Here is a 27,325-nt window from a genome sequence, read left to right as displayed (position 1 = left end):
CAGGTGTGAGCCACCGCGCCCGGCCTGATCTATAATTTAGATGTAAAAACAGCCAGCTCTTGGACGTATCATTGAATTTTGAAAAGGAAGCTGGGCTGGATATGGTGGCTCTTGTGTATAATCCCAGCACTTTGGGAGGCCAAGGTGGGAGGATGATTGCTTGAGCCCAGGAGTTCAAGACCAGCCTGGGCAACATGGTAAGTAAAACCCTGATATATTAGTTGAGTTGCCTTGTACACTGTACTCCTTTTAGGTGGTGTGCTGTGGAGTAGAGTAGGTAGAATCAATATTGCAGCCATATCACTGAACTTTCTGTTCATCCAAAGGTTTTGGTAAGAATGACTGCTTAGCTGGGCGTGGTGGCTCACGCCTCTAATCCCAGCACTTTGAGAGGCCGAGGCAGGTGGATCACCTGAGGTCAAGAGTTCAAGACTAGTCTGGTCAACATGGCGAAACCCGTCTCTGTTAAAAATACAAAACAATTAGCTGGCTGTGGTGGCACGCACCCGTAATCCCAGCTACCGAGGCAGGAGAATCACTTGAACCCAGGAGGCAGAGGTTGCAGTGAGCCAAGATCCCACTAGTGCACTCTGGCCTGTGGGATAGAGCAAGACTGTCTCAAAAACAAACAAACAAACAAACAAAAAAACCAGAATGACTGCTTAAAGAAGGAACTCAGGATTAACACCGTGGGATTTTCTTTTATGTCTTGTAGTTCTCTTATTATAGAGTTTTCACTGTTATATATAGTAATGTATCAGGTACATAATTATATATAATATCTCTAATATACATACATACATATATCTGAAAGGTAGCCTCTGAATTTTTATTTTTGAAATAGTAGACTTTAAGCCATGTTTTAAGTTGTCCTCAATTACACCTTAATACTAAGTGATTAATCTCTCATAGTTTGGTGCATGATAATTACAGTACTCTGATGGGATTGATATTTAGTGTAAACTGGCGCACTGCTCAAGGAATGAGTGTACTTTTTAGTTAATTTCATCTTTTCTGACTTACCTGTTAGAGTAACCTATTGACACTGTAAGGTGGCAGCTAGGGGTGTTTCATGGTGATTTAGTCTGTGTTTTGAAAGTTGACAATTCCTTAGGCAGTTGTTGGGTATTCACTGTACAGATTGTTTTAAGAGCTTCATAAAGATGATGTTTTAATATTTTTTGGTTCAGGGCTCTGTGTTTCTGTAATTTACTATCTTTCCTAATACCCCCTTTCAAGAATCGCGATTTGTAATAACTGCATGGTGTTAAGTGTAAAAGTTAACACAGATAAACTGATGAATATTGATGTTGACTGGTATATTAATAACCAGAATTTGAATTAAGGCAATTTCTGAGATAACATTCCTATAACATTCCTTCTGGAGGAACAAAAGATTAGGCCAGTATTTTATGTCAAAATAGAGATTTTACATTCAACACTTAGCATTTTTTGAACTAAAAGACAAGGTTAGAGTTAAGTATTCTTAGGATTTTCTTCAGAAATTAAAGGTGTTTTTTTAAGGAATATATGTGACATTTGGTACATTAGTTTAATAGCATTTTGAGTGTGTACTTTACCTATACCTATAATGCTAAAACGTATTGTAATTTTTTTTCCCTCTGAGACAGAGTCTCACTCTGTTGCCCAGGCTGGAGTGCAGTGGCATAATCTTGGCTCACTGCAGCCTCCACCTCCTGGGTTCAAGTGATTTTTCTACCTCAGCCTCCCAAGTAACTGGAACTACAGGTGCCCGCCACCACGCCTGGCTAATTTTTTTGTATTTTTGTAGAGATGGAGGCTCGCCATGTTGGCCAGGCTGTTCGCAAACTCCTGACCTCAGGCGATCTGTCCACCTCGGCCTCCCAAAGTGCTGGCATTACAGGCATGAGCCACCTTGCCTGGCCTGTAAATTTCACTTAGACCATTCTTCTAATATCATCTGTCACTTAAAACCTAAAGAATAGGCTGGGTGCGGTGGCTTACACCTGTAATCCCAGCATGTTGGGAGGTTGAGGTGAGAGGATTACTTGAGCCCAGGAGTTTAAGACAAGCCTGGGTAATATAACAAGACCCCCATCTCTCTTCTTTAAAATATTATTTAAATTAAAAAAAATGTTTTTGGCTGGGTGCAGTGGCTCTCACCTTTAATCCTAGCCCTTTGGGAGGCCAGGGCGGACAAACTAACTGAGGTCATTAGTTCAAGACCAGCCTGGCCAACATGGTGAAACCCCATCTCTACTAAAAATACAAAAATTAGCTGCGTGTGGTGGCGCACAGTGGGTGTAATCCCAGCTGCTTGGGAGGCTGAGGCAAGAGAATCGCTTCAACCGGGGAGGCGGAGGTTGTAGTGAGCCAAGATAGTGCCATTGCACTCCAGCCTGCGCTACGGAACGATACTCTGTCTCAAAAATAAATAAATAAAAAAAAGTTTTTTAAAACCTAAACAATAAAAAGTGGAGCATATCAGGATGCTGGCGTTGTATGTTTTTCTTGTTCAATTAAAATTATTTTTAATAATAGTTTGAATGAAAATGGTTGATTAAACCCTAAATATTGGTTCTTTTTAATGTATTTGCCTGTATAGTGTTAAGTAGTTCTTTATTTTATTTCAGAGGAATTATTTAAGAGGCTTATTTCCTCTACTTGCCTACTATCATAATTAGGCAGAAGAAAAAAACTTAGTATTCACCCATCAGGGACTTGCACTCTAGGTGAGATCCATTCCCTGGGCTAGTGTTTGAAAATTCCTGTTACCATAAACGTTTTATTTTTTTAGATGCCCTTAGGCTGGCAATATTCAATCGCTTTGTGATTGAAACCCCTTTCTTTCTGGCAGAAAAAAATTTACCAGATTATCATTAATTCTATCCCCAAAGCCTTAGATTCTGGCTTACTTCTTTAGCTTTATAATTTAGTCATTTTTTGTATGTAATATTTTTGGGGTTTAGGCCTATAAAGAGTGGGAGGAAATAGTTTCCTAAGGACCAAGACAGAAAAAGAGACTTGAAAAGTAGCAAAGGATATATATCAGGTGCAAGCAATGTTGCACATGGGCCAAAGACAACCTGTGAAAAGATGTTTATTGATGCACAGACTCCAAGCCTCATTCCATACCAATTGTGAGGACTCAAAATTTGGTGAAAATCAATTTTAGAAATGTTCTGATTGACGACTTAGGCAGATACAAAACAAAATTATTTCATGCATTCCTTTTGTTCTACCAATTAAATTTTGATTAGTACAATATTTGGTTCTTTTGTTTTTTTTTTTTGAGACAAAGTCTCACTCTGTCACCCAGTCTAGAGTGCTGTGGCGTGATCTTGGCTCACTGCAACCTCCGCCTCCCAGGTTCAAGTGATTCTTCTGCCTCAGCCTCCTGAGTAGCTGGGACTACAGGCGCGTGCCACCACACCCGGCTAATTTTTGTATATTTTGTAGAGACAGGATTTTGCCATGTTGGCCAGGCTATTCGCGAACTCCTGACCTCAGGTGATCCACCCACCTCGGCCTCCCAAAGTGCTGGGATTACAGGTGTGAGCCACCGTGCCCAGCCGATTAGTACACTATTTCATTTCCAGCCTCTGTGCTTTCATTTTTTTCTCTTCTTGTTTCTTGAAAATAAGCCAGTCTGCCCTAAATCAAGCATGCGTTGTAATAAATACATAGTTGCGTATAGTTATGTAAGAATATAAGGAGTTAATAATACAGCCCTAACTTTTATGTAGGATTTATAGTTTCTGAATTGCTTAGGTATATATTGATTTTTCTGCTCTATGTAGTGGGCAAGAAAGTATGTACTATTCTTATTTGATAGAAAATGAATCTGTTGCTTAGAATGTTACATTACAAACTTAGTAATAGGTAATAAAACTGAGATTTAGCTTCTAAGCCTTCTGATACTGTTGATGTTCATCATGGAAAACAGTATTGATGAAGAAAGATAGTTTGATTGACCCATAGTCTAGCTACTTCTATTTTTATATACCACTACTACCCACTACCCAAATAGTTCATTGATCATTAGGATTCACGCTTGTATAATGGCTAAATTTAAGCCTTAATTGGTTGTTGGAAAACACTGATTAAATGCCCAAATACAACTTACTCTGTTACTTAAGTGATTTAAAAAAAAAAAAAAAACTTTAAAAAAATTATAAATTGACTTAGTGTTTCTGCCTCAGAAGCATAACATATTAGTATAAAATGATCACTTTATTCTTTATCAAATTGCATTATATGAGCTTTATGTTTCACTACAGTTTTCACTGTATTATCTCAGACAAAATCTCAAGCAGTCCTTTTTTTTTTTTTTTGAGACAGGGTTAAACTCTGTCACCCAGGCTGTGTGGCACTATATCGGCTCACTGCAACCTCCACCACCCAGAGTGATCCTCCCACCTTGACCCAAGTAGCTGGGACTACAGGCGTACACCACCACTCCCGGCGAATTTTTGTGTTTATAGTAGAGATGGGGTTTCCCCTTGCTGCCCAGGCTGGTCTTGAACTCCTGAGCTCAAGCAATCCACCTGCCTCAGCCTCCTGAAGTCCTGGGATTACAAGTGTGAGCCACTACACCCGGCCAAAATCTCAACCAGTCTTAATTACTGAATTTGAAGTCTGTTGCTAAGTAAAATTTACTTCGTAGCAGGTCTTTCTGGGCACATTACATTTAGTAACTTTTTCGTATTATCTATAGATTTTAGAGTTCAGGTAGTTCAAATTCCACCTTTTTATAAATGAGAAAAAGTTCATACAGACTGTTATTTGTTCTCAGTTCTCTGATGGTTAGTTACATAGCTATGATAAGAACTCATACCTCCTAATGTCTCAAAACATTTATCTGCTAAATTAAACTTCACTCCCAAATAATAATTAGATTTGTGCATAAATGATTAATTAAAAATCAGAGCATGGAGCTTCTGAGCTGGTTCTAATATTTAGGATATTTAAAAATTATTTTTAAGGGGCCGGGCATTGTGACTTACGCTTGTAATCCCAGCACTTTGGGAAGCTGTGGCACGTGGATCATGAGGTCAGGAGATCAAGACCAGCCTAGCCAACATGGTGAAACATTGTCTTTACTAAAAATACAAAAATTAGCTGGGAATGATGGTGCGTGCCTGTAGTCCCAGCTACTCGGGAGGCTGAGGCAGGAGAATCGTTTGAACCTGGGAGGTGGAGGTTACAGTGAGCCGAGATTTCGCCACTGCACTCCAACCTGGGCAACAGAACACGACTCCGTCTCAAAAAAAAAAATTATTTTTAAAGGATGGCAATGAAGTAAAATATTTTTAGTTGAAAAAAATCTGCTTTTGGGCTAAGTGTGGCGGTTCATGCCTGTAATTCCAGTGCTTTGGCAGGCCAAGGCAGGTGGATCACTTGAGACCAGCCTGGGCAACAAGGCAAAACCCTGTCTCTATTAATAATACAAAAATTAGCCAGGCATGGTGGTGTGCACCTGTAATCCCAGCTACTCAGGAGGCTGAGGCATGAGAATCGCTTGAACCTGGGAGGTGAAGGTTGCAGTGAGCCGAGATCACACCACTGCACTCCATCCTGGGCGACAGAGCGAGACTCTATCTCAGAAAAATAAAAAGAGAAGAAAATAACCTGGTTTTGATAATTTAAAAAATACATAGAATAATGTGCATTTTACAGAATTTTCCTACCGTTTTCCTTTTTCTCATGTGTTTTCACTCCCTTGAAGAATTTGTAATATCCTATGATACGAGATTAAAGGGCAGCATATTTCACTAAATATCCATAGTATTCTAGTCATGTCTAATTACTAGATTACCAAAGTAAACTGAGTCTCATTGTGTTTGGTTATCTCTCTAGTATGAGCAGGTAGCAACTTTATAATCACTTATATGAAGAGTAGGTCAGCTTTAGCTGTCTGATGTTTTTCTTGCAGTATTAACTGAATAAGAATTAATAAGGCTGGGTGCGGTGGCTCATGCCTGTAATCCCAGCACTTTGGGAGGCAGGTGGATCACATGAGGTCAGGAGTTCAAGACCAGCCTGGCCAACATGGTGAAACCCCATCTCTACTAAAGATACAAAAATCTAGCCAGGCGTGGTGGTAGGTGCCTGTAATCTCAGCTACTCAGGAGGCTTGAGGCGGGAGAATTGCTGGAACCTGGAAGGCGGAGGTTGCAGTGAGCCAAGATCTGCCATTGCACTCCAGCCTGGACAACAAGAGTGAAACTCCGTCTCAATAAATAAATAAATAAGATTTTTCTGAAATTTTCTTAATTATTGATGGATGTACTTTTCTACCATCTTTTCAAGATGATTTGGTATCCACTTTAGTAGATTAGGGCAATGTGTTGGTGATAAAATGGCATTGCCAAAAGAAGCCCTCTGCTCCCACACACACAGTATTATTTTCCATTTCCTGCATTTTATTGTGGTTTAATGTACCCTATATTTCTAATATCTTTAGCTCCTTTGTCAAGAAGAGATGGTTAAAGGATTTATGCAGCAGTACTTGATATTTAAAGAGTAAGCAAAAACACTCCCCATTTATGAGTATTGTTCAACATTTTATTTTAGACTGTTAGAAAAGACAGAACTTGAAAGTAACTCTCAGTTACCTCCACTAATAAAGGGATTTCTGGTGTGGATAACATAATACTTTAAATCTGTACATACATATTTTTTTACTTGAATTTAAATATTATTATCTATTGTGAAAATTCATTCTGTTACCCACAAAATAGTCACTCTGTGAAGATGGGATCCTTTAGCATTTACAAGTTAGTTCTGGTGAAATTCGTCTTCTGCTGGTCATTCCAGCTGGTATTATCTTAAGATGAAATTAAAATATAGCCATAGTAGTTTTACTTTTGAATAAATACGATACTTCATAGCTTCCTTCAAGCAGGAACAAAGACTTTTTTTTATATCTGATCTTCTGTGCAGACTTTTTCTGCTGTACTCCAATAAGCAAAAATCGTATTTAGTGTAGTTGGTATTTGATGGTTTCACCAAAAATTTGAGAGATAAACTTATTGTGAATAAAAAAATCTTATTTGCTGTCAGGGCATGACACAAATGACTCTGTGTTCAGTGTAAAGTGTTCTGGATATTTAACTTCTCTTTGAACAGCATTGAAGCAAGCATCTTTTATTGCTGTTTTTCCTAGCTATCTCAAAGTTTCTTCCTAATGGAAAGTTGTTCATCATACTTTAAAATAACTGAAGTCACTTGTACAAGTACCCCACTTCCTTTTTATATACCTAAGCAATGGGAGATCACTTGATTTACATCTTTCAAGGCATATTTTCTACCAGACTCTTTTATTTTAACCCCCATAAGCTGGATCTTCTAGCACTTTAGTTAAAAAAAATTTCAGTTCCAGCCCTCCTACTTTGATTTCTGTTGAAAAACACTCTTTTACCTCTGCTTCTCATACCTAAGAATGAAAAAGTCCTGATTTCTTAGCCAGGTAGCATTTGTTATACCCATATATTTCTTTAAACATTTCTGTTTTTGATGGTGGTAAACAAGTTCAGTTGTTCGTCAGTCTTTTTTCACACAGATAGGCAAATATTTATTTTAATATCTCTTCTTTGACTGGCTCAGTTGGGTTGTCCCTTGGTAAACTGCTGAAACATATTATTTGTGGCAACTCTATTTAACAGTAGCATGCAGTACCTTCGGTATGTCTGGTGATGTTTAATTTGGCCTAAAAATTAGTATATTTGTGTCTAGTATAGAAATCAAGGTTTTATTTTTAAAGGCTTCTTATAACTATTTTAAGTATTCCCTTCTTTCATGCTCACTTATGCTACCAAAATATTTTTCTTTCAACATTCATTTAAATCATTCAAAATTAAACTGGTACTTCCACTTAGAGATTAACTAAAAACAAAAGGGGATCATAGAGTTAAAAACTAAGCTTTAAATTAATCACAGAAAACATTTATTGTACAGAGATCTTTGCCCGTTTACTGGTGCATTTCAAGAATTATTTTTGTGCATCCTGGAGATACTAGAAGCAGTTTCCCACAGTAATATTTGTATTTACTCTTTCAGTTTACCTCTAATCTAAACTAATTACTGTCAAAGAGCTTTAGAACTGAGGAGCACAGTGTGATCAGTGCTTTTTGGTAAATGTAGAAGTTTCATTCTCTTATAGTTTTAGAATCTTCTTCTGCAGTGCTAATTCTTAATAGTTCTGAATCTACATTTCAGCATGTAGTCTCCAGATAACTTCTTCAAATGGCTCTCCTTTTTTAAATGTTTATTGCAACTTTGCAGTATGTTTAGCTTAGATTTAGGAGTGCAAAGGGTTAAAAGGGTCTTGTTTTATCAAGGAAATAGCTGTATTAAGCTGTTTTCAGTTTATGGATTATAAAATACCATAATTCTGACATGGTGTATTTAGTCTTACTAATACTCAATTTATTTGGGCAGTAGATACTTGTAGAGGCAGTTCAATATAATTGAATGTTGAGGTATGGGTTTGCTTTTTTGTTTTGTTTTCAGGAGAAAGATTTGCCCATTTTGCTCACATCCTACTTCAGATATGTGTCACAGAGCCAAAATTTGTTTAACTAATTAGCTATTTAGTTGGAATTCACAGCATAGTGGAAAATGTTTGCAGATAATTCTGTGCAATAGTAGAAACTTCAGTTGCTTCCTCGTATTTCTTCAGGGCAGTGATCACAACCAGATTCAACGTATGCACAAAGCAGCGGATACCATGGTAGCGGCCGTCGCTGATTGCTTTTACCATGTTGGATCCATTGTCAGTCTCAAAGACCTACTTCCAGCTAGGTGCCTTGAACTCAAATAGCTTTTCACACAGACTTCAGGATGTGAGCTAAGGTATGGCCTTTTTTCATGAGCTGGGCCTACATATGGGTTGACAGTAACCTGCAACTTTTATAGAAAAGAGACTACTGGCTATAGTTTAATGTCAGACAATGACTAGTTAGAATCATTGATAGGCAGGTAGTGTGTGTTCTTCATATATTCAAAGTATTCTCACCATTTAGAGATTTTCTTTTTTTCGGTGTGTTTTTGTCAGACTATTCAAGTAAAGATTTCTCATTAGAACCTGGTGCAAAGGTCTAATATATATCTGCTTTATGATTCAACCATTGTCTTCAGTATGAAATATATATCATTTCTTTCACACATTTGGTGTAAAGAATTTTTTTAAACTTCTGAGGATTCTTGCACAATTATTTTTCTTTTACTTTTTCTTAATTACGGTAAAAAAATAAAATTTATCATCCTAACCTTGTGCACTATTTTAATAATCTCTTACTAATCTTCTTTTTAAAAGTGGATTTAGGAAATTGGCATGAATAGAGCTTGAGATTTAGAATCAGTAGTTGCAAGGGTAATCTACACACTGGGGTGGTAAATACAATAAAGACCTAAACTGGATTAATGCAGTTCACGCTCCATGCTAGAGATTCTTGTTTCATCAAAGAGAAAATAACCCTTCTGGAAAAAGAGCTTCACTTTCATATCTTCCTTCTCTGCAAGATATGTTTCTCTAAGTGAAATCTTTATTGAGAGTACAGTGGGTTAACTCATTGATTATAGGTTTAGAAAACTATATTTTATTATGGCTGTAATCATAAGTGCTTTCTGAAACAAGTTACTGTTGTTTTCTTATTCAGTGGCCCTGTTACTTAATAATTTGTCAAGACCTGGTAATAGAGAATCATTTACAACTGGGGAGTAAGAGTCTTTGTAAATTCAAAGTGGGTACTGTCAAGCAGCTTATGCACTTCTCTTCATTCTCAGTGTTTGACACTGGTTGTTATTAGCTATTGACAAATGCAGAAGTTGGTAATCTGAGTTACTCTACCAGAATCATATCTTTATTAAGAAGTGACTCACTGTTAAACTACAGTCTCACCTTAATTTCATAGCTGTAAAAGACACAGTATAGTAGTTGACTCTAGCAGTAAAATTCTCTGATATTTCAGTCTTCAGACGTACACTATACTCTCCTTATATATGCAAAAACATATATTCAGATACACGTACATAGACGACAGTTGATGACTGAAATGGTGTACAGTATAACATCTGCCAAGTCATTTCCTGAGTGGTAAAGGAAAGTGGCCATGTGTTCTCTGACTTCTTATAACTCAGGGAAGATACGAAGAGAGCACAGGAAAAAAGGCAGCCATTCAGTGACATATTATACCTCTTCAGTTAAGTCAGGTGACATAAGTTTTTACCTTCTAGTTAAAGATATCTGTAGAAACTAGTTTTTGTTTACACATTGTAGGAACCAAATTCAAAACACATGCATGATACTATTTTCATTTATTCTTCCTACCCACTTGAGTGGCTTCTTAGTTTACTGTTTATCTACCTTGAATTAAGGATTGAATAGCTTCTGAGCAGATTTTTGTTTTTGTGACAAGGAAAGGTTCATTTGTATGTAGATGACATAGTATTATTTGTTAAGGATTCTTTTTTTTTTTTTTTGGGAGATGGGGTTTCACTCTTGTTGCCCAGGCTGGAGTGTAATGGCGTAATCTCGGCTCACTGCAACCTCCGCCTCCCGGGTTCAAGTGATTCTCCTGCCTCAGCCTCCCCAGTAGCTGGGATTACAGGCATGCGCCACCATGTCCAGCTAATTTTGCATTTTTAGTAGAGATGGGGTTTCTCCATGTTGTTCAGGGTGGTCTCGAACTCCCAACCTCAGGTGTTCTGCCCGCCTCAGCCTCCCAAAGTGCTGGGATTACAGGCATGAGCCACCGTGCCCAGCCTATTTGTTAAGGATTCTTCTACTGTCTGTTACTCTTTTTATAGTTCTCTAAGGCTCCATGACCACTTTGTGAGATAGTATTTTAATGTAATGACCAAGTCCCTTTTTAGGTAGGTATACAACTAAAAAAATAAGTGATGTATAGTTTAGATCATACCTTAGCATAAATATTTTAAACACTTTTATTTATATACGATTTTAGTTTGTTTCAAATGATCTATTTAAAGAATTATAAAGATGTAGATTTTTGAAATTCTAAGCAGTAGTGTAAAGATGTTTGTGATGTCAGTAATGCGCTGAGAGTTGGAATAGAGAAAAGGAAATAATGTTTAGTTGTGTTTTCAGTGACTTGTATTAAACTACTAGTACATTTATCTAGAAAATTTAAATAAAAATTTAATGTCCTATATACTTAAACCTTGTTGTAATACATCCTATTGTGATAACAATGTGAAATGAAATTGGGTACATTTTAGATCGTGATAGGAAATAACAGAATAATATATTTAAAATGAATATGCCCTAAAACTTAGTGTTTCATTAAAAGATCCAATGTATAGAAATACATTGTATTAAGACACCCAGTAATGAACCTACATTTTACTCTAAAATATGTTTTTGTTTTCTTGGAAATTTAATTCGGAGTGAAATACAAATAGTATTAAAATTTAAAAACTGCTTGTGGTCCTTTAATTCTCAAATATTTTAGGTGTAGAAGTGATTTCTGTCTCTGAATATTTCTAATTATGTGTGTTTTTAAAAGTGCGTCTCTGAGGACATCAGGTATCCGAATCTTTTACAGTATGACATTTGTATAATGTCTGTCTCTTCTCTGATTTTATATTAGAAGGGAAAACCTACCCATAACTTTACTAGCCAGTGGCTTCAAAAGCAAGTTAATATAGATCATGTGTGTGACAAATGAAATGCACACACTCATTTGTATATTGATTTATGGAGGTGTTTTAGTCCTAAAATCTTAATTTTCCTTGCTTTTCTTTCCATATTAAAAAAATTCAGATCTAAAAGGGAAAATGTTAAAACAGGAGTAAAACCAGATGCGTCTGATCAAGAACCAGAAGGACTTACTCTTTTGGTACCAGACATCCAAAAGACTGCTGAGATAGTTTATGCAGCCACCACCAGTTTGCGGCAAGCAAATCAGGGTACAAAACTTTTCCTATTATGCCACTTTTCATTTGATGTAAAGATGTTTCATTTACTTACTGAAACCTGCCTTTGTGTTTTTGCTTTATGTTAATGATTTTAAAGCAAGTTCATTTACCTAAAAATTTTGTTCTCTGTTAGATTTTGTTCTTTATCTGATTTCAATCATGTATAGTCTAATTTTTAAACATTTCTACTATATATGATTGCTAAATTTAGTAGGCTGAGAACATACATTATAAATATTTCTTCCCACTGAAATTCATGAAATTGAAGAAATCCCTTTGTATTAGATAGAAAATAGTACATTAAGACTATGGGTGAGAATTTAGTTTAAATTGATATCTCTGGCTGGCAGTGACTCACGCCTTTAACCCCAGCACTTTGGGAGGACTAAGTGGGTAGATCACTTGAGCTCAGGAGTTCAAGATCAGCTTGGGCAACATGGTGAAACCCCGTCTGTACGAAATACAGGAAACATTAGGTGGGCGTAATGGCGTGTGCCTGTGGTCCCGGCTACCTGGAAGGCTGAAGTGGGAGAATTACCTGAGCCTGGGAAGTTGAGGTTGCAGTTAGCTGTAATTGCACCACTGTACTCCAGGCCTGGGAGACAGAGTAATACTCTGTTTCCAGATAGATAGATGGATGGATGGATGGATGGATGGATGGATGGATGGATGGATGGATAATACTCTATTTCCAGATAGATGGATGGATGGATGGATGGATGGATGGATGGATGGATAGATGGATGGATGGATGGATGGACGGATGGATAGATATTTTCCTATGTCAGCTGAAGAAAGTGATCTGAATTATCTATTGTTTCACTTCCGCTTTTCATAAAGATGATTATGTTTTTGCTTTATTGTTATGTTTATGTTATTGTTATTGTTATGTTTATGAAATAGAAATTTTTTATTCTCAGAGCGGTTGTAATAAGATAATTGTGAAGAAGTTGACAATTTTTTGGAATTCACAATTTGAACTCTAGAGGTGAATTCTTTTTAGTTTTATTTTTTTTAAATATATACTTAAAATGTATACTTTAAATGTATATGTTATTTATCTTGAAATATTAAATGACAGAAAAAAAACTGGGTGAATACTCCAAGAAGGCGGCTATGAAACCCAAACCTTTGTCAGTATTAAAGTCACTTGAAGAAAAATATGTGGCTGTTATGAAGAAATTACAGTTCGGTAAGATGAAATTTTTGATTTGCTTAAGATCTCACTTTCAATTTTTTAACAGTGCTATTGAAATGTGTTTTAGCAAATTAAAGATTTTTAAAATTGCTTGTAACATGAATTTTACTTCATACATATCAACATTTTTTATCATCTTTGCCTCTTGAATTTATGTCTGTATTTTTAGTTATAAACTGTGACTTCAATAGAAGGACTGTAAGAGCCTAGAAAAAATAAATCCAAGCCAAGTGTCTATAAAACAGGCAGAAAATGTTTTTCCTTATTTACCTCTTCATTTCTGTATATCCTGGCCTGAAGGAAGCCAAGACCTGGAACTTTGAACTAAGTCTGTTACTCTTGCCATTTTAGATTTCCTTGCAATTCACCTTTAGAAAATGTAGTTACACATAGTTCAGTTCTAGCTTTTCCCATTCCAAAACTCTTGACAAGTAAGAACTGGCAAAAAGATTATATCAGTACCCTTTATATGGTTCTGATTTATGAGAAAACACATACCAAATTTTGATGACCATTATTAACTATTATTGTCTATGCTGCTTTTTCATCTTTGAGAAACAACCTAAAAATCTTGGACTATATTTTTTTAAATGCTAAAGTAGGATTCAGAAAACAGATTTTTGTCATATTGTCTTTGAAACCTCATTATAAATCATTTAGCTTTTGCTCTACTTACTTTCAGGTTTGCCATAAAGAGCACAAGAGATAATATATATGAAAGTGATTTGTACTTTTGTTAAGAGTTTTGGTCAGTGTCTAATGATATTACAGCCTTTTGCCTGACTCAGCTTGGCAATCTAGTCTGTTAACTTCACTCTAAGTAATAATATTAACTTGGTTTTTAAATAATAAATATTTTATTGAATTTATTATTTTATTGAAAATTCCTTTGTGTATTAAAATACTAAAACCAAATACTTTATTTCATTTATATGAATTTAATTAACAGTTACCAAGGTTTTTTATGGCTTGTTATTTTATCAAATAATTCTATATTATATATTGTCACATAAATTACCCCTATAACTTATTTGCTTTAAAAAACTGACCTGGCTGGGCATGGTGGCTCACGCCTGTAATCCAGCACTTTAGGAGGCCAAGGTGGGCAGTCACGAGGTTGGGAGTTTGAGACCAGCATGGCCAACATGGTGTAACTCCATCTCTATTAAAAATACAAAAATTAGCTGGGCATGGTGGCAGGCGCCTGTAATCCCAGCTACTCAGGAAGCTGAGGCAGGAGAATCATTTGAACCCAGAAGGTGGAGGTTGCAGTGAGCCGAGACACTCCAGTCTGGGCGACAGAGCAAGTCTCCATCTCAAAAAAAAAAAAAAAAAAAAAATCATGACCTTTATTATCTCACTCTTTACATGGGTCAGGAATTCAGAAAAAGCCATAGTGCCTGTTATGACCTTGTCTTAGAAAGTGTACAGCATCACTCACTAAGTCCAGCCAACACTCAAGGGGAGGGGAAGAGTGTCAGAAAAGAGTTTCCAGACATATGTTTGTGTATGTGTGTTTCTGTTGGACATAAATATTTTATTGGGCTTTAGATTTCATTCCGCTTCCTGGGTCATCAAAAATATGTCAGCTAATGGCTTTTAAAAATATATGGCAGTGTTCTTGTACTTGAAGGCGTTTAGTCATATTTCATATCTACAAATTCTTTAACTAGTTCTTTCAATCCAGAAAGTTTCATTTCATGTATATGAATGTGTTTATGGATCCTTATGTGTGAGAGATTCTGGTTTAAAGTTACTACCTGTCAGAAATTTAGAATCATATGTCCAGACCCCTTCATTAATGTTAGCTAGCTAGAAGAGTTCTCTCATACTACATAAAATCATAAACTCTCCAAGTATGTGACTTTAAACATAATCAAGTTTGCTCCCCATTGGCTTTCAAAATAAGTCTGAAAACATGCAAGTTTTCAGTTGATGCTTTCATAAGAAACTGCATTTTCAACCATATGTATCAAACATTTTCTAGTATCATTCTTTTACAACTTGATACTTACTAACTGCCTAAAATTCCGTAATATGATTGGCTGCCATTTGTTTAACCAGTAAGTGGAACTTTAGTTTGTTTCCAGTATTTAAATATCATATGCAACATCTCAGTGGCTTTCATTACCTGTAAATATTTGTGCATATCCAGGATTAATTCTGTAGGATGAATTAACAGAAGAGAAATTGTTGATTAAAACAGGCTGTGCATGTTTTATCAAGTAGCCATTGTCTTTGATTGAATCATTTATTTAATAAAATCTTTGAGTTAATAGACCCTGTCCTCTATATGATATAAAATTTTCCCACTGGGCATAGTAATGGGCCCATTTCTTGCATCTGTTAGATTGTTTTTTATAAAAGTTAAAGAAAATGTATCCCTATAGCATGTGAAAGACAAGAGTCCATCCATCTGGCAGTGCTAATCCATCTGGCAGTGCTAATATATAGGTGTTATGTAAACATTTACACTTTTTCTATTCTTCCATGGTTGGAAGTTCTCTCCAGTTGAGTGGGAGAAGGACTAGTGATTGTTTGTGATTTTTGTCATTATAACAATTTTTTGCAGTTCTGGGTTTTATTTTTTCTTCTCCTTTTAGATACATTTGAAATGGTTTCTGAAGATGAAGATGGGAAATTGGGATTTAAAGTAAATTACCACTACATGTCTCAGGTGAAAAATGCTAATGATGCGAACAGTGCTGCCAGAGCTCGCCGCCTTGCCCAGGAAGCTGTGACACTTTCAACCTCACTGCCTCTGTCTTCATCCTCTAGTGTGTTTGTACGCTGTGATGAGGAGCGACTTGACATCATGAAGGTAAAAAATAATGATAATAAAGCACTCTCCCTTATCTCCTTGGCTCATCTAATTACTCAAATTTTTATACAAAACTAGAAATATTATACAAATAAATTATACAAAACACTAGAAATTTTGGTGACCATTTTTAGACGGCAGTGAAAGGAGCCTACCCCACCTCTCCCCCCCTTTTTTTTTGGCGACAGGATCTCACTCTTGCCCAAGCTGGAGTACAGTGATGTGATTGATCGCAGCTCACTGCAGCCTCCACAAAGAGCCCTTTTCTAATGTTAGTTAGAGTGTGTGGATCACACTGCTGTTGAAAAAAAAATTTAGAAAATATCAAAAGAGCCATCATCCTTGAGCAAAGATTGTGTGGAGCTGGTCACAATATCAAAGGATTTAATGCTGATCAGTTAAAAAATGTTACAGGATTTCCATTTTGTCATCCAAGATACTTCTCTCATGTTTTTTAGTGTCACTCTTCAAAACTTAGTCATTTTCTGTCTTTTCTAGGAAATTTATGTTTTTTTAAAATTGCTAAGATCTGTGAATTATAGGTAATACAATAATATATAATCTCTACTTTTATGTTTAACACGTGATAATCTGGCCTTAAATTCCAAGAGTCTGCTGCATCAAGAAAATGTTAAACATTTAACCCGAAAAGGAAAACTTTCTTTATATTTATGATTTAATTCATGGGTTAAACATTCTGTCTTCCATAGATACGCAGCTAAAACTATTGGCCCATTGACTTGTAGAAAGTTTTATTTGTTTGCTTGCTCCTTTTGATTTTTTGGATAGGCTCATGCCTGTAATCCCAGCACTTTGGGAGGCTGAGGTAGGCAGATCACTTGAGGTCAAGAGTTCCAGACCAGCCTGGCCAACGTGGTGAAACCCCGTCTCTACTAAAAATACAAAAATTGGCTGGCTGTGGTGGCAGGCACCTATAATCCCAGTACTTGGCAGGCTGTGTCTGGGGAATTGCTTGAACCTGGGAGGTGGAGGTTGCAGTGAGCTGAGATCTCGCCACTGCACTCCAGCCTGGGCGGTGGAGTGAAACTCCATCTCAGAAAAAAAAAAAAAAGCCTGGTATGCTGGCTCATGCCTGTAATCCTGGCATTTCAGGAGGCCAAGGTAGGCAGATCAGTTGAGATCAGGAGTTCAAGAACAGCCTGGCTGATATGGTGAAACCTCATCTCTACTAAAAATACAAAAATTAGCCGGGCATGGTGGTGCATGCCTGTAATCCCAGCTACTCGGGAGGCTGAGGCAGGATAATTTCTTGAACCCAGGAGGTGGAGGTTGCAATGAGCCGAGATCACACCATTGGACTCCAGCCTGGGCCACAGAGTGAGACTGTCTTAAAAAAAAAAAAAAAAAAAAAAAAGCTGTTCTTATTTTGGCCAGGCACAGTGGCTCAAGCCCGTAATCCCAGCGCTTAGGGAGGCCTTTGCAAGCGGATCACTTGAGGCTAGGAGTTTGAGACCAGCCTGGACAACATGGGGAACTGGTCTCTACTAAAAATACAAAAATTAACCGGGCATGTTGGCAGGCGCCTGTGATCCCAGCTATTCAGGAGGCTGAGGCAGGAGAATTGCTTGAACTCAGGAGGCGGAGGTTGCAGTGAGCTGAGATTGCGCCACTGCACTCCAGCCTGGGTGACAGAGTGGGACTCCATCTCCAAAAACGAAGGTTGTTCTTATTTCATGTTGGATTGTATTTTTCTAAATATCAGTGTTTAGGAATATTAACATAGACTTTTGTATGTTTATATATATCCAGGTTCTAATAACTGGTCCAGCGGACACCCCTTATGCAAATGGCTGCTTTGAGTTTGATGTGTATTTTCCTCAAGATTATCCCAGTTCACCCCCTCTTGTGAATCTAGAGACAACTGGTGGTCATAGCGTGCGATTCAATCCAAACCTTTATAATGATGGCAAGGTAAATTAATTGCAATTTTTTGTTTCAAATGCCAATGATTGTATACAAAGGTTCTTTGTAATTTGAAGAAAAATTTTGTTTTAGTTATCTGCTAAGAGGGCATGGGTTTCTTTGTACTTCTCTTCCCTACGTCCAGATTAGCTTAAGCAATAGAAGGAACTGAAAAGAGCAGAAACAGTTAAGTGTTAATTAAGAAGCATTTACAGTCTCAAGAAGTTACTCAGGGACTTAAGGTAAAGTTCTATGATACATGCTATTAGGAACTTATTTTAAGGTGTACCTTATATTCAAGTGTTTTTACATTTTCTTGTATTAAAAGTAGGAAGATGCATTCCCATTTACAAAAAAGCTGACCAAAAGACATAATAAAAATCATCTCATATGACCATAAACCTTTTAAAATTAGATTTAAAAGAGTAATCTGTTTTTCAGAGGTATTTTGGATAATTTGATAGAATTTCAATGGTAAATTCTGTGCTGAGTATTCAATGTTTTAAAATCTAGAAGAGAAGAATTTCAAAAGGTACAGCCTGCCTCAGATATGTGGCAGATATGTGGTTGCAAATTATCATTAGCTCAAATCATAAAACTAGAATTAGTTTTTTGGGTTTGTTGCAAAAGATATGACCAGAGGCAGAACTTTCTTTGGAAGAACAAAGAACAGGTTTTCTATAACTGAGTAGGGAAGAGGAAATAGCAACGTTGACTTTACTTGAGACACTGGAACTTGAATAGAGTGTAAGTGTAAAATATTAAGATGCATTTAAGAAAATAATTCTCAAGGCTTCATTGCATAGAGAAGAGGGTAAGGGCTTGGGAATCTTAAATTAATGGTCTTTTACCATCATACTTACCTATGTGTTCCATGATACACAAAATTGTGGACTTATTTTTAAAGTTTACACACTGTTAGCATTTAATCTTAGGTCCTATATCTACAGATAGGTATGAGGCTACATATCTGCCATTGTTAGTCCCAAGAATGCTCTAAAGCAGGGCTGTCCAATGTTTTGGCTTCCCTGGACCACTTTGGAAGAAGAATAATTGTCTTGGGCCACACGAAAATTCGCTAACACAAACAATATAGCTAATGAGCTTTAAAAAAAATAGCAAAAAAATCTCATAATATTTTTAAAAACTTCACGATTTTGTTTTGGGCTGCATTCAAAGCCATCCTGGGCCGCATGTGGCCTGCGGGTTGCACAAGCTTGCACTAAAGGTCAAATGGTATATGTATGACAGCACTTTGAATAATACACAAGACTTCACAGATACAACTCTTTTTAAATTATTAATCAACTACCTGTTGAATGAATTAACGTATTTTGCATTCTTGCTTTCACAGAGCATTGAAAGAGTAGTAAGGAGACAGACCTTTCTGCATTTACAAGAACCACCTACGCCGGGCGTGGTGGCTCATGCCTATAATCCCAGCACTTTGGGAGGCTGAGGCGGGTGGATCACCTGAGGTCGGGAGTTTTAGACCAGCCTGACCAACATGGAGAAACCCCGTCTCTACTAAAAATACAAAATTAGCTGGGCGTGGTGGCACATGCCTGTAATCCCAGCTACTTGGGAGGCTGAGGCAGGAGAAGTGCTTGAACCCGGAAGGCGGAGGTTGCGTTGAGCCCAGATTGTGCCATTGCACTCCAGCCTGGGCTACAGGAGCGAAATGCTGTCTAAAAAAAAAAAGAACCACCTATTATCCAAATCTGTTGGCCATTATATAAAATTATTAAATTATTAAAAGTGTACAAAATCTGATGAGTATATTTTATGTTGATAGAATATATGCCAGAAGAACACATGTGATTGGCCCAGTTTTGTTTTTATTACAAGAGTAGTTACAGGTGCAGATTAAGTGTCCCCAGTTCTCTTCCTGCTAAGTGAGTAAGTATCTAATGTTATCTTTAAGTATATTTTGAGGAACCCTGGGAAGCCTGAATACTCTTTTAGGGGGTCTGTTTGCGTGAGGCTAGATTTGATCCATATACTTGAATCAAAGGAGTATATTGCAATTAGTTGAATGTAGAGGCAGATAATTAAATCAAGGTCTCTTCTGTTAAGCTATTTTGCATTTTCAGAATTTAGAAAGAAATACACAAAAATATAAAATAGTACCACTTTTATTAAAAATAGTTATTTTAGTAAAAATAGAACTAGCATATGATCTATCAGTCCCACTATTGAATATATATCCAAGGGAAATAAATCAGAATCTCGAAGAGATATTTGCACTGCTGTTTATTGCAGCACTGTACAGAATAGCCAAGATACAGAATCAACTTAGCGGCCATCAACAGGTGAATGGATAAAGAAAACTTGGTTATACACAGTGGAATACTATTCAGCCATGAAAAGGATGAGATCCTTTCTTTCATAGCAACATAGATGAGCCTGGTGGGACATTATGTTAAGTGAAATACATCAAACATTGGAAGATAAATATTGCATGTTCTCACTCATGTAGAAGCTAAAAAAATTGATCTCAATCAACGTAGAGAGTAGAATAGTGGTACTAAAGGCTGGGAGGGAAAGGTAGAGAGGAGGGAATAGGGAGAGGTTGGTTAATGGATACACAATTACAACTAGATAGGAGGAATAGGTTCTGTTGTTGTATAGCACAGTAGGGTGACTGTAGTAAATAAAAATTGTATTTTGTCAAACAGCTAGAAGAGAGGATGTTGAATGTTACCAACACTCAAAGGTTTGAGGTGATGGATACAATAATTACCCTATTTTGATCATTACACATTGTATACACATATTGAAATACCACACTGTACCCCATGAATATGTACAACTATGTGCTAATTAAAAATGTTTTGCTTTTAAAATAATTTAGTTTTCATTAAAATGTTATTTGTGTTGACATATAATAGGTGCTGGTCTGTTTTGCATTATGAAAAAGTTATAATGCCACACAAATTTGAATCACATCTGAAGATGCCAATTTGTTTTAACAGACAACCCTTAGGGTTTTGTCTAGGGGACATATAAAACTGAGATATTTTGACATGATAGCATTTTGTTTTTACTTCTCATTATGACAGTTTGTTTTTAAGCACTCTTTTTTCAATTTTGTTTATGCTTTTTTCCTTCGTCAGGTTTGTTTAAGCATCTTAAACACGTGGCATGGAAGACCAGAAGAGAAGTGGAATCCTCAGACCTCAAGCTTTTTGCAAGTAAACAAAATTTCTCTGACATTTTCACTTAAGAAATAAAGAACTGTGTAGTATTTTTAAAAATTTTTAGTGACCAAGAATAAATACAGTAAACCTAAAAAAAGATAGATTACTAGGAAATGCATATTATATTAAATAGCTTTTAGGTGAGAAGTTAGCATAATGGAGTCTCATCTTATGTGTAATCTAAAATCTCAAGTTGGGGCATAAAACAAAAATTGAGTTTAGCCAAAACTCCCATCAAAAAAAATTCCAGGCCAGGCGCAGTGCCCACCGTTACCTGCGTTTCTTGATTTCTGTTCCTGAACAGATTATGAGAGCCTCTTAACAGTTGTGCAGATGCTAACATGAAGCTAAAAAGGAGAGGGGGCACAGGTGTGTTGGCACAGCACTTTGGGAGGCTGAGATGGGTGGATCATTTGAGGTCAGGAGTTCGAGACCAGCTTGGCCAACGTGGTAAGACCCCCATCTCTACTAAAAATACAAAATACAATTAGCCGGATGAGGTGGTGCATGCCTATAATCCCAGCTCCTAGGAGGCTGAGGTAGGAGAATCGCTGGAACCCGGGAGGTGGAGATTGCAGTGAGCCGAGATCACGGCACTGCACTCTAGCCTGGGTGACAGAGGGAGACTCTATCTAAAAAATAAAAATCAATAAATAAAAATGAAAGGGACAGTAAATTTGGCCTGTGAATAAAAGTCTTTACTCTGAAAATATCAACAAATTGACTCAAATCAGTGAGCCTACATTATGGATTAAAAATAAATATTATTACATCAATATAAATATGTATATATATCATATATACTATATGTTTTTATGTTAATTACCAATTGATTTTCAACTCAGATTCTAAGAAAACACTTTAGCTTGGTATAAGTAAAATAAATACTACTTTTTGGTTTGATCCAAATAGCTTTTTAAGTGAAGTTCTGTTCATCAGACAGTTCATGCTGGCTGCTTTTTTGCATGCCTCTAATATATTTATAGAAATTATTTTTAGTGTAGAATTGATTTTGTTCTATATTATAAAGTTTATGTAATTCTCTCATCCTGTAACACAAGTAGATCTTATGCCCCTTTTACAGATGATGAAAATATAGGTTCTAAATGTACAGATAACTTTACTGTGATCCCTATGACTTCAAATATTGTACACTGTTTCTCAGGCCTAAAGTTTTATTTTATAATACTGAAAATCAGATTTTTTTAAAAGAGGAAATCCTTCATGCCAAGGGTTTACTGTTTCTCTGCTTATTTCCTGCCTACAGTAAAATGTAGTGTGCATTAAAATGACTGTGTCCAGTTCAGACAATCCAGTGGTCCAGAAATTCCCTAAAATATGTATTATAGCTATTAAATAGCTAAGTTCACTATTGAAAAATAAAGTGGCATTTATACTCTTCCAAAAAGGTAATGTCTGCTGGGCCACCCAGTGGTAAGATAACCCATGTCATAAAGTATTTTTTGAATTTAATTGCAGGAAGTATTGATCTCTGATAATCTTTTGTTGTTATTCTTATCAAATACAAACTTTATATTTTTCTCTCTTAGCAGACAAATTATAGCCACATTTATTTCTCAGATGTAATTTTTTGTTCCTTTTTTCTGGTACACAAAACACCTATTCTTTTTTGTTTAACTTTTATTTTAGGTTCAGGGGTTCCACTGCAGGTTTGTTATATAGGTAAACTCACGTCACAAGGGTTTGCTATACAGATTATTTTGTCACCCTGGTACTAAGCGTAGTATGCAATAGTTATTTTTTTCTTTTTTCTTTTTCTTTTCTTTTCTTTTTTTTTTTTTTCTGAGACAGGGTCTCACTCTGTGGCCCAGGCTGGGCACAACCTTGGCTTACTACAACCTCTGCGTCTCGGGTTCAAGCTATGTTTCCACCTTAGCCTCCTGAGTAGCTGAGATCACAGACACGCACCACCACACCCAGCTAATTTTTGTATTTTTAGTAGAGACAGGGTTTCACCATGTTGACCAGGATGGCCTCGAGCCCCTGATCTCAAGTGATCTGTCTGCCTCAGCCTCCCAAAGTGTTAGGATTACAGGCGTTAGCCAACGTGCCCAGCCAGTAGTTATTTTTTTCTGATCTTTTCCCTCCCCCCACGTTTCACCATCAAATAGGCCCCAGCGTCTGCAAAATATTTTATGCTTCCTTTAGTGGGCTTTGCTTTGCTGTTTTAAACAAAATAGGCTGTGAATCTAAAGTAATTTTTAAATTACTATAACTGCCTGAGATCTATAAAACCATATTGTGTCTCAAAGGAGATGAGGTTAAATAAATAAATGAGTCCTTTTTTATAAATTTGTAATGAATATTTAATTTCTTTCTGTGCTTTTGTACAAAAATGCAATTATACCCTACTTATATTAACAGAAGAGGACAATTACTTAAAAGGGAAGAGGACAGTAACTAATAACTATGCCTTTGAAAGTTATCTCAGAAGTGTCAGTAAATGTGAGATGTCTGGCCGGGCGAGGTGACTCTTGCCTGTAATTTCAGCACTTTGGGAGGCAGGCAGATCACTTGAGGCCTGGAGTTCAAGAACAGACTGGCCAGTATGGAGATACCCCATCTCTACTAAAAATACAAAAATTAGCGGGATGGGGTCACGGGCACCTGTAACCCCAGCTATTTGGGAGGCTGAGGCAGAAGAATCGCTTGAACCCGGGAGGCAGAGGTTGCAGTGAGCTGAGATCGCACCACTGCACTCTAGCCTGGGCAACAGAGCAAGACACTGTCTCAAAAAAATAAATAAATGAAAATTAAAAATATGAGATCTTTATCTCAGAAATAATATGAATTAAAGTTTTTCCCATAGTTGACCTTGGCATCAGTATGGTCACTTTCTATTTTGGGTCAAATACGTTACTTTCGAGTACTCATTTTTAAAGTTCTCTTTAACTTTGACTTACAAGATGCATATCCATGGGACTGTTTAATTGTTGTGCCCAACAAAAGTGTAATTGCTGTTCTTTTTCATTTATGAATTGGGTAGATAATATCTGATGTTTTCCTGCCTTCAAAGATGTTACTTTATTGACTTCTATAGATACATTAACTGGAAGTACTGTATTCGCTAGAAATCACCTCTCTTAATATATGTTACATCTGGGACAAGCCTTCTGGTAAATAAGTGGTGGTTTGGAAGTGGTCTTAGAACCATAAGACCATCTTGTCAATCAGAATTTCTGGCTGGGTATGATGGCTCAGACCTGTAATCTCAGCACTTTGGGAGGCCAGGGTGGGCAGATCACCTGAGGTCAGAAGTTCGAGACCAGCCTGGCCAACATGGCAAAACCCCGTCTCTACTAAAAATTAAAAAAAAAAATTAGCCCTGCTTGGTGATGCACGCCTATAGTCCTAGCTACTTGAGAGGCTGAGGAATGAGAATCACTTGGACCCAGGAGACGGAGGTTGCAATGAACCAAGATTGTACCATTGCACTGCAGCCTGGGCAACAGAGCAAGACTCCATCTCAAAGAAATAAAATAAATAAGAATTTCTAATAAGGTTTTTGTGATACTGTAGCAGTTAATTGTCCTTGGAATAAAAATTTAAAATGGTCTCAGGCATAGTTTTTTTATAAGTGAATATTGTTAAGAGTGCATGGCTAGGCTGGGCACAGTGGCTGACGCCTGTAATCCCAGCACTTTGGGACGCCGAGGCAGGCAGATCACCTGAAGTCAGGAGTTCAAAACCAGCCTGGCCAACATGATGAAACCCCGTCTCTACTAAAAATACAAAAATTAGTTGGGCGTGGTGGCAGGCATCTGTAATCCCAGGTACTTGGGAGGCTGAGACAGGAGAATCGCTTGAATTTGGGAGGCGGAGGTTGCAGGGAGCCAAGATCATGCCATTGCACTCCAGCCTGGGTGACAAGAGTGAAACTCAGTCTTATTTAAAAAAAAAAAAATAGTACATGGCTAGTTTTATGCTCCTTAAGAAGAGTTTGAGCAGAATGTTGCTATGAGTTGTTTAAACTCATAAAACAACTAAAAAAAAAATAAACTAAAAAAACAAAAATTTTTTTAGCATTTTTTGGAAATAGATTCTTCATATCTATTATTATTATTATCTATCTTCATATCTATTATTATTCAAGAATTCAAGAGTAAAAACAGATGTGTAAGTATTACTTATGGCTCTATTGTGCCTAATTTTATTTTGCTTTTATAATGAAATATTTCAATGTTATAATCATAAACATTGATTTTATTGCGATAGAAATTTGTGGAAACACATATTAAAGAAGAGTCTTTGTGGATAAAGCAGGATATCAGTTAACCCACAGTAAAAATGTCCCATCATAGCTGTTCTTTTCCTTTATTCTTTAGGTGTTGGTGTCTGTCCAGTCCCTTATATTAGTAGCTGAGCCTTATTTTAATGAACCGGGATATGAACGGTCTAGAGGCACTCCCAGTGGCACACAGAGTTCTCGAGAATATGATGGAAACATTCGACAAGCAACAGTTAAGTGGGCAATGCTAGAACAAATCAGAAACCCTTCACCATGTTTTAAAGAGGTATGTTCAATAAAATTAGTGAAATACTTTGTTAAAGACATTTTACAATATAAGCTGGGCACGGTGGCTCATGCCTGTAATCTCAGCACTTTGGGAGGTCAAGGCAGGTGGATCACTTCAGGTCAGGAGTTTGAGACCAGCTTGGCCAATATGGCGAAACCGCATTTCTACTTAAAAAAAGAAAAAGATAAATTAGCCAGGCGTGGTGGCAGGCGCCTGTAATCTCAGCTACTTGGAACGTGAGGTTGAACCTGGGAGGCGGAAGTTGCAGAGAGCTGAGATTGCACCACTGCACTCCAGCCTGGGTGACAGCAGAGCAAGACTCCATCTCCAAAAAAAAAAAAAAGACATTTTACAATATAGTTTGTTAGTATTCTATTTGCCTTTATATGTATCTAGTATATGAAACTGTAGGTTTTAGAGTTAATCCCAAAGATCATTAATAAGTCTGGACAATATAGCAAGACCCCATCTCTGCAAAAAGTTTAAAAATTTAGCTGGGCATGGTGGCACCTGTAGTCTTAGATACTCAGTGGGCTAAGGCAGGAGGTTTGCCTGAGCCCACGAGTTTGAGGCTGCAGTAAGCTGTGTTTACATCACTGCACTCCAGCCTAGGTGACAGAGTCTCAGAAAAAAAAAAAAAAAATGGTAGTAGATAGTACAGATGAAGTATAAAACCATCTATATTCTAAAAGACATCTGACTAAATTTTTGAGAAGTTTTTTTCCTTTCCTTTCCTTTTCCTCTCCTCTCCCTCTGCTCTCCTTTCCTTTCCTCCTGTCCCATCCCGTTTCGTTCTCGTTGCCCAGGCTGGAGTGCAATGGCATGATCTTGGCTCACTGCAACCTCCACCTCCCAAGTTCAAGCTATTCTCCTGCCTCAGCCTCCCAAGTAGCTGGGATTACAGGCATGTGGCACCACGCCTGGCTAATTTTTTTGTATTTTCAGTAGAGACGGGGTTTTACCATGTTGGCCAGGCTGATCTCGAACTCCTGACCTCAGGTGATCCACCTGCCTTGGCCTCCCAAAGTGGTGGTATTACAAGCGTGAGCCACCGCCCCTGGCCTATTCTTTGTTTTTATTAGTTACCCTTCTACTAGCAAACTCTCTAAATATGTTTCTGATATATTTCTCATTGAACTGTTTTTTATTGAAGATGGTTTCTAAATTTGTCTTGCAAATAGAAATTTTGCCCTTATTCTAATGTGTATATATAAGGAGAATGCCATTTCTTTTTTTTATTTTTTTGAGACAGGACTTGGCTCTGTTGCCTGTGCTGGAATACAGTGGCAGAATCTCGGCTTACTGCACCCTCCGCCTCCCCAGTTCAAGTGATTCTCATGCCTCAGCCTCCCGAGTAGCTGGGACTGTGTGCGCATACCACTGCAACTGGCTAATTTTTTTTGTATTTTTTAGTAGAGACCAGTTTTCACCATGTTGGCCAGGCTGGTCTCGAATGCCTGACCTCAGGTGATCCGCCTGCCTCGGCCTTCCAGAGTGTTGGAACTACAGGCGTGAGCCACTGCGCCTGGCCACGTTTCCTTTTCTTTAGGAAAAAAATTGGATGATATGAGTTTCCAAAACCTGTATTAATACACTGAAGTGGTTTTTTTCACGTCATCCTGAAGTGTGGCTGTGTGTGTGTGTGTGTGTGTGTGTGTGTGTGTGTGTGTAGCTCTTTGCCTGTGATTAGTTGTCTCTCCATAGTATACCTAAATAGAAT

General features: G+C 37.2%; 1 protein-coding gene across 27 annotated transcripts in view; it reads left to right on the top strand.

The window, feature by feature from the left end:
- The window catches only part of BIRC6 (baculoviral IAP repeat containing 6), a 259,698-nt gene that overhangs the window by 223,150 nt on the left and 9,223 nt on the right, over positions 1-27,325 (top strand). For 26 of the 27 annotated variants that reach the window (XM_055377695.2, XM_019021217.4, XM_055377701.2 and 23 more), the window contains 6 exons: positions 11,771-11,916; positions 13,007-13,117; positions 15,727-15,944; positions 17,715-17,876; positions 20,984-21,061; positions 25,414-25,602. In XM_055377695.2, the coding sequence (XP_055233670.2) occupies positions 11,771-11,916; positions 13,007-13,117; positions 15,727-15,944; positions 17,715-17,876; positions 20,984-21,061; positions 25,414-25,602 (904 nt within the window). Of the gene's footprint in view, positions 1-8,665; positions 8,839-11,770; positions 11,917-13,006; positions 13,118-15,726; positions 15,945-17,714; positions 17,877-20,983; positions 21,062-25,413; positions 25,603-27,325 lie in introns of those variants that run through there. The other variant, XR_008676790.2, reaches the window with a different exon arrangement.

The sequence above is a fragment of the Gorilla gorilla genome, chromosome 12 (genome assembly GCF_029281585.2).
Source record: "Gorilla gorilla gorilla isolate KB3781 chromosome 12, NHGRI_mGorGor1-v2.1_pri, whole genome shotgun sequence".
NCBI lineage: Eukaryota > Metazoa > Chordata > Mammalia > Primates > Hominidae > Gorilla > Gorilla gorilla.
Note: the sequence above shows the minus strand (reverse complement) of the source record. Positions and strands in the feature narration are given on the sequence as shown.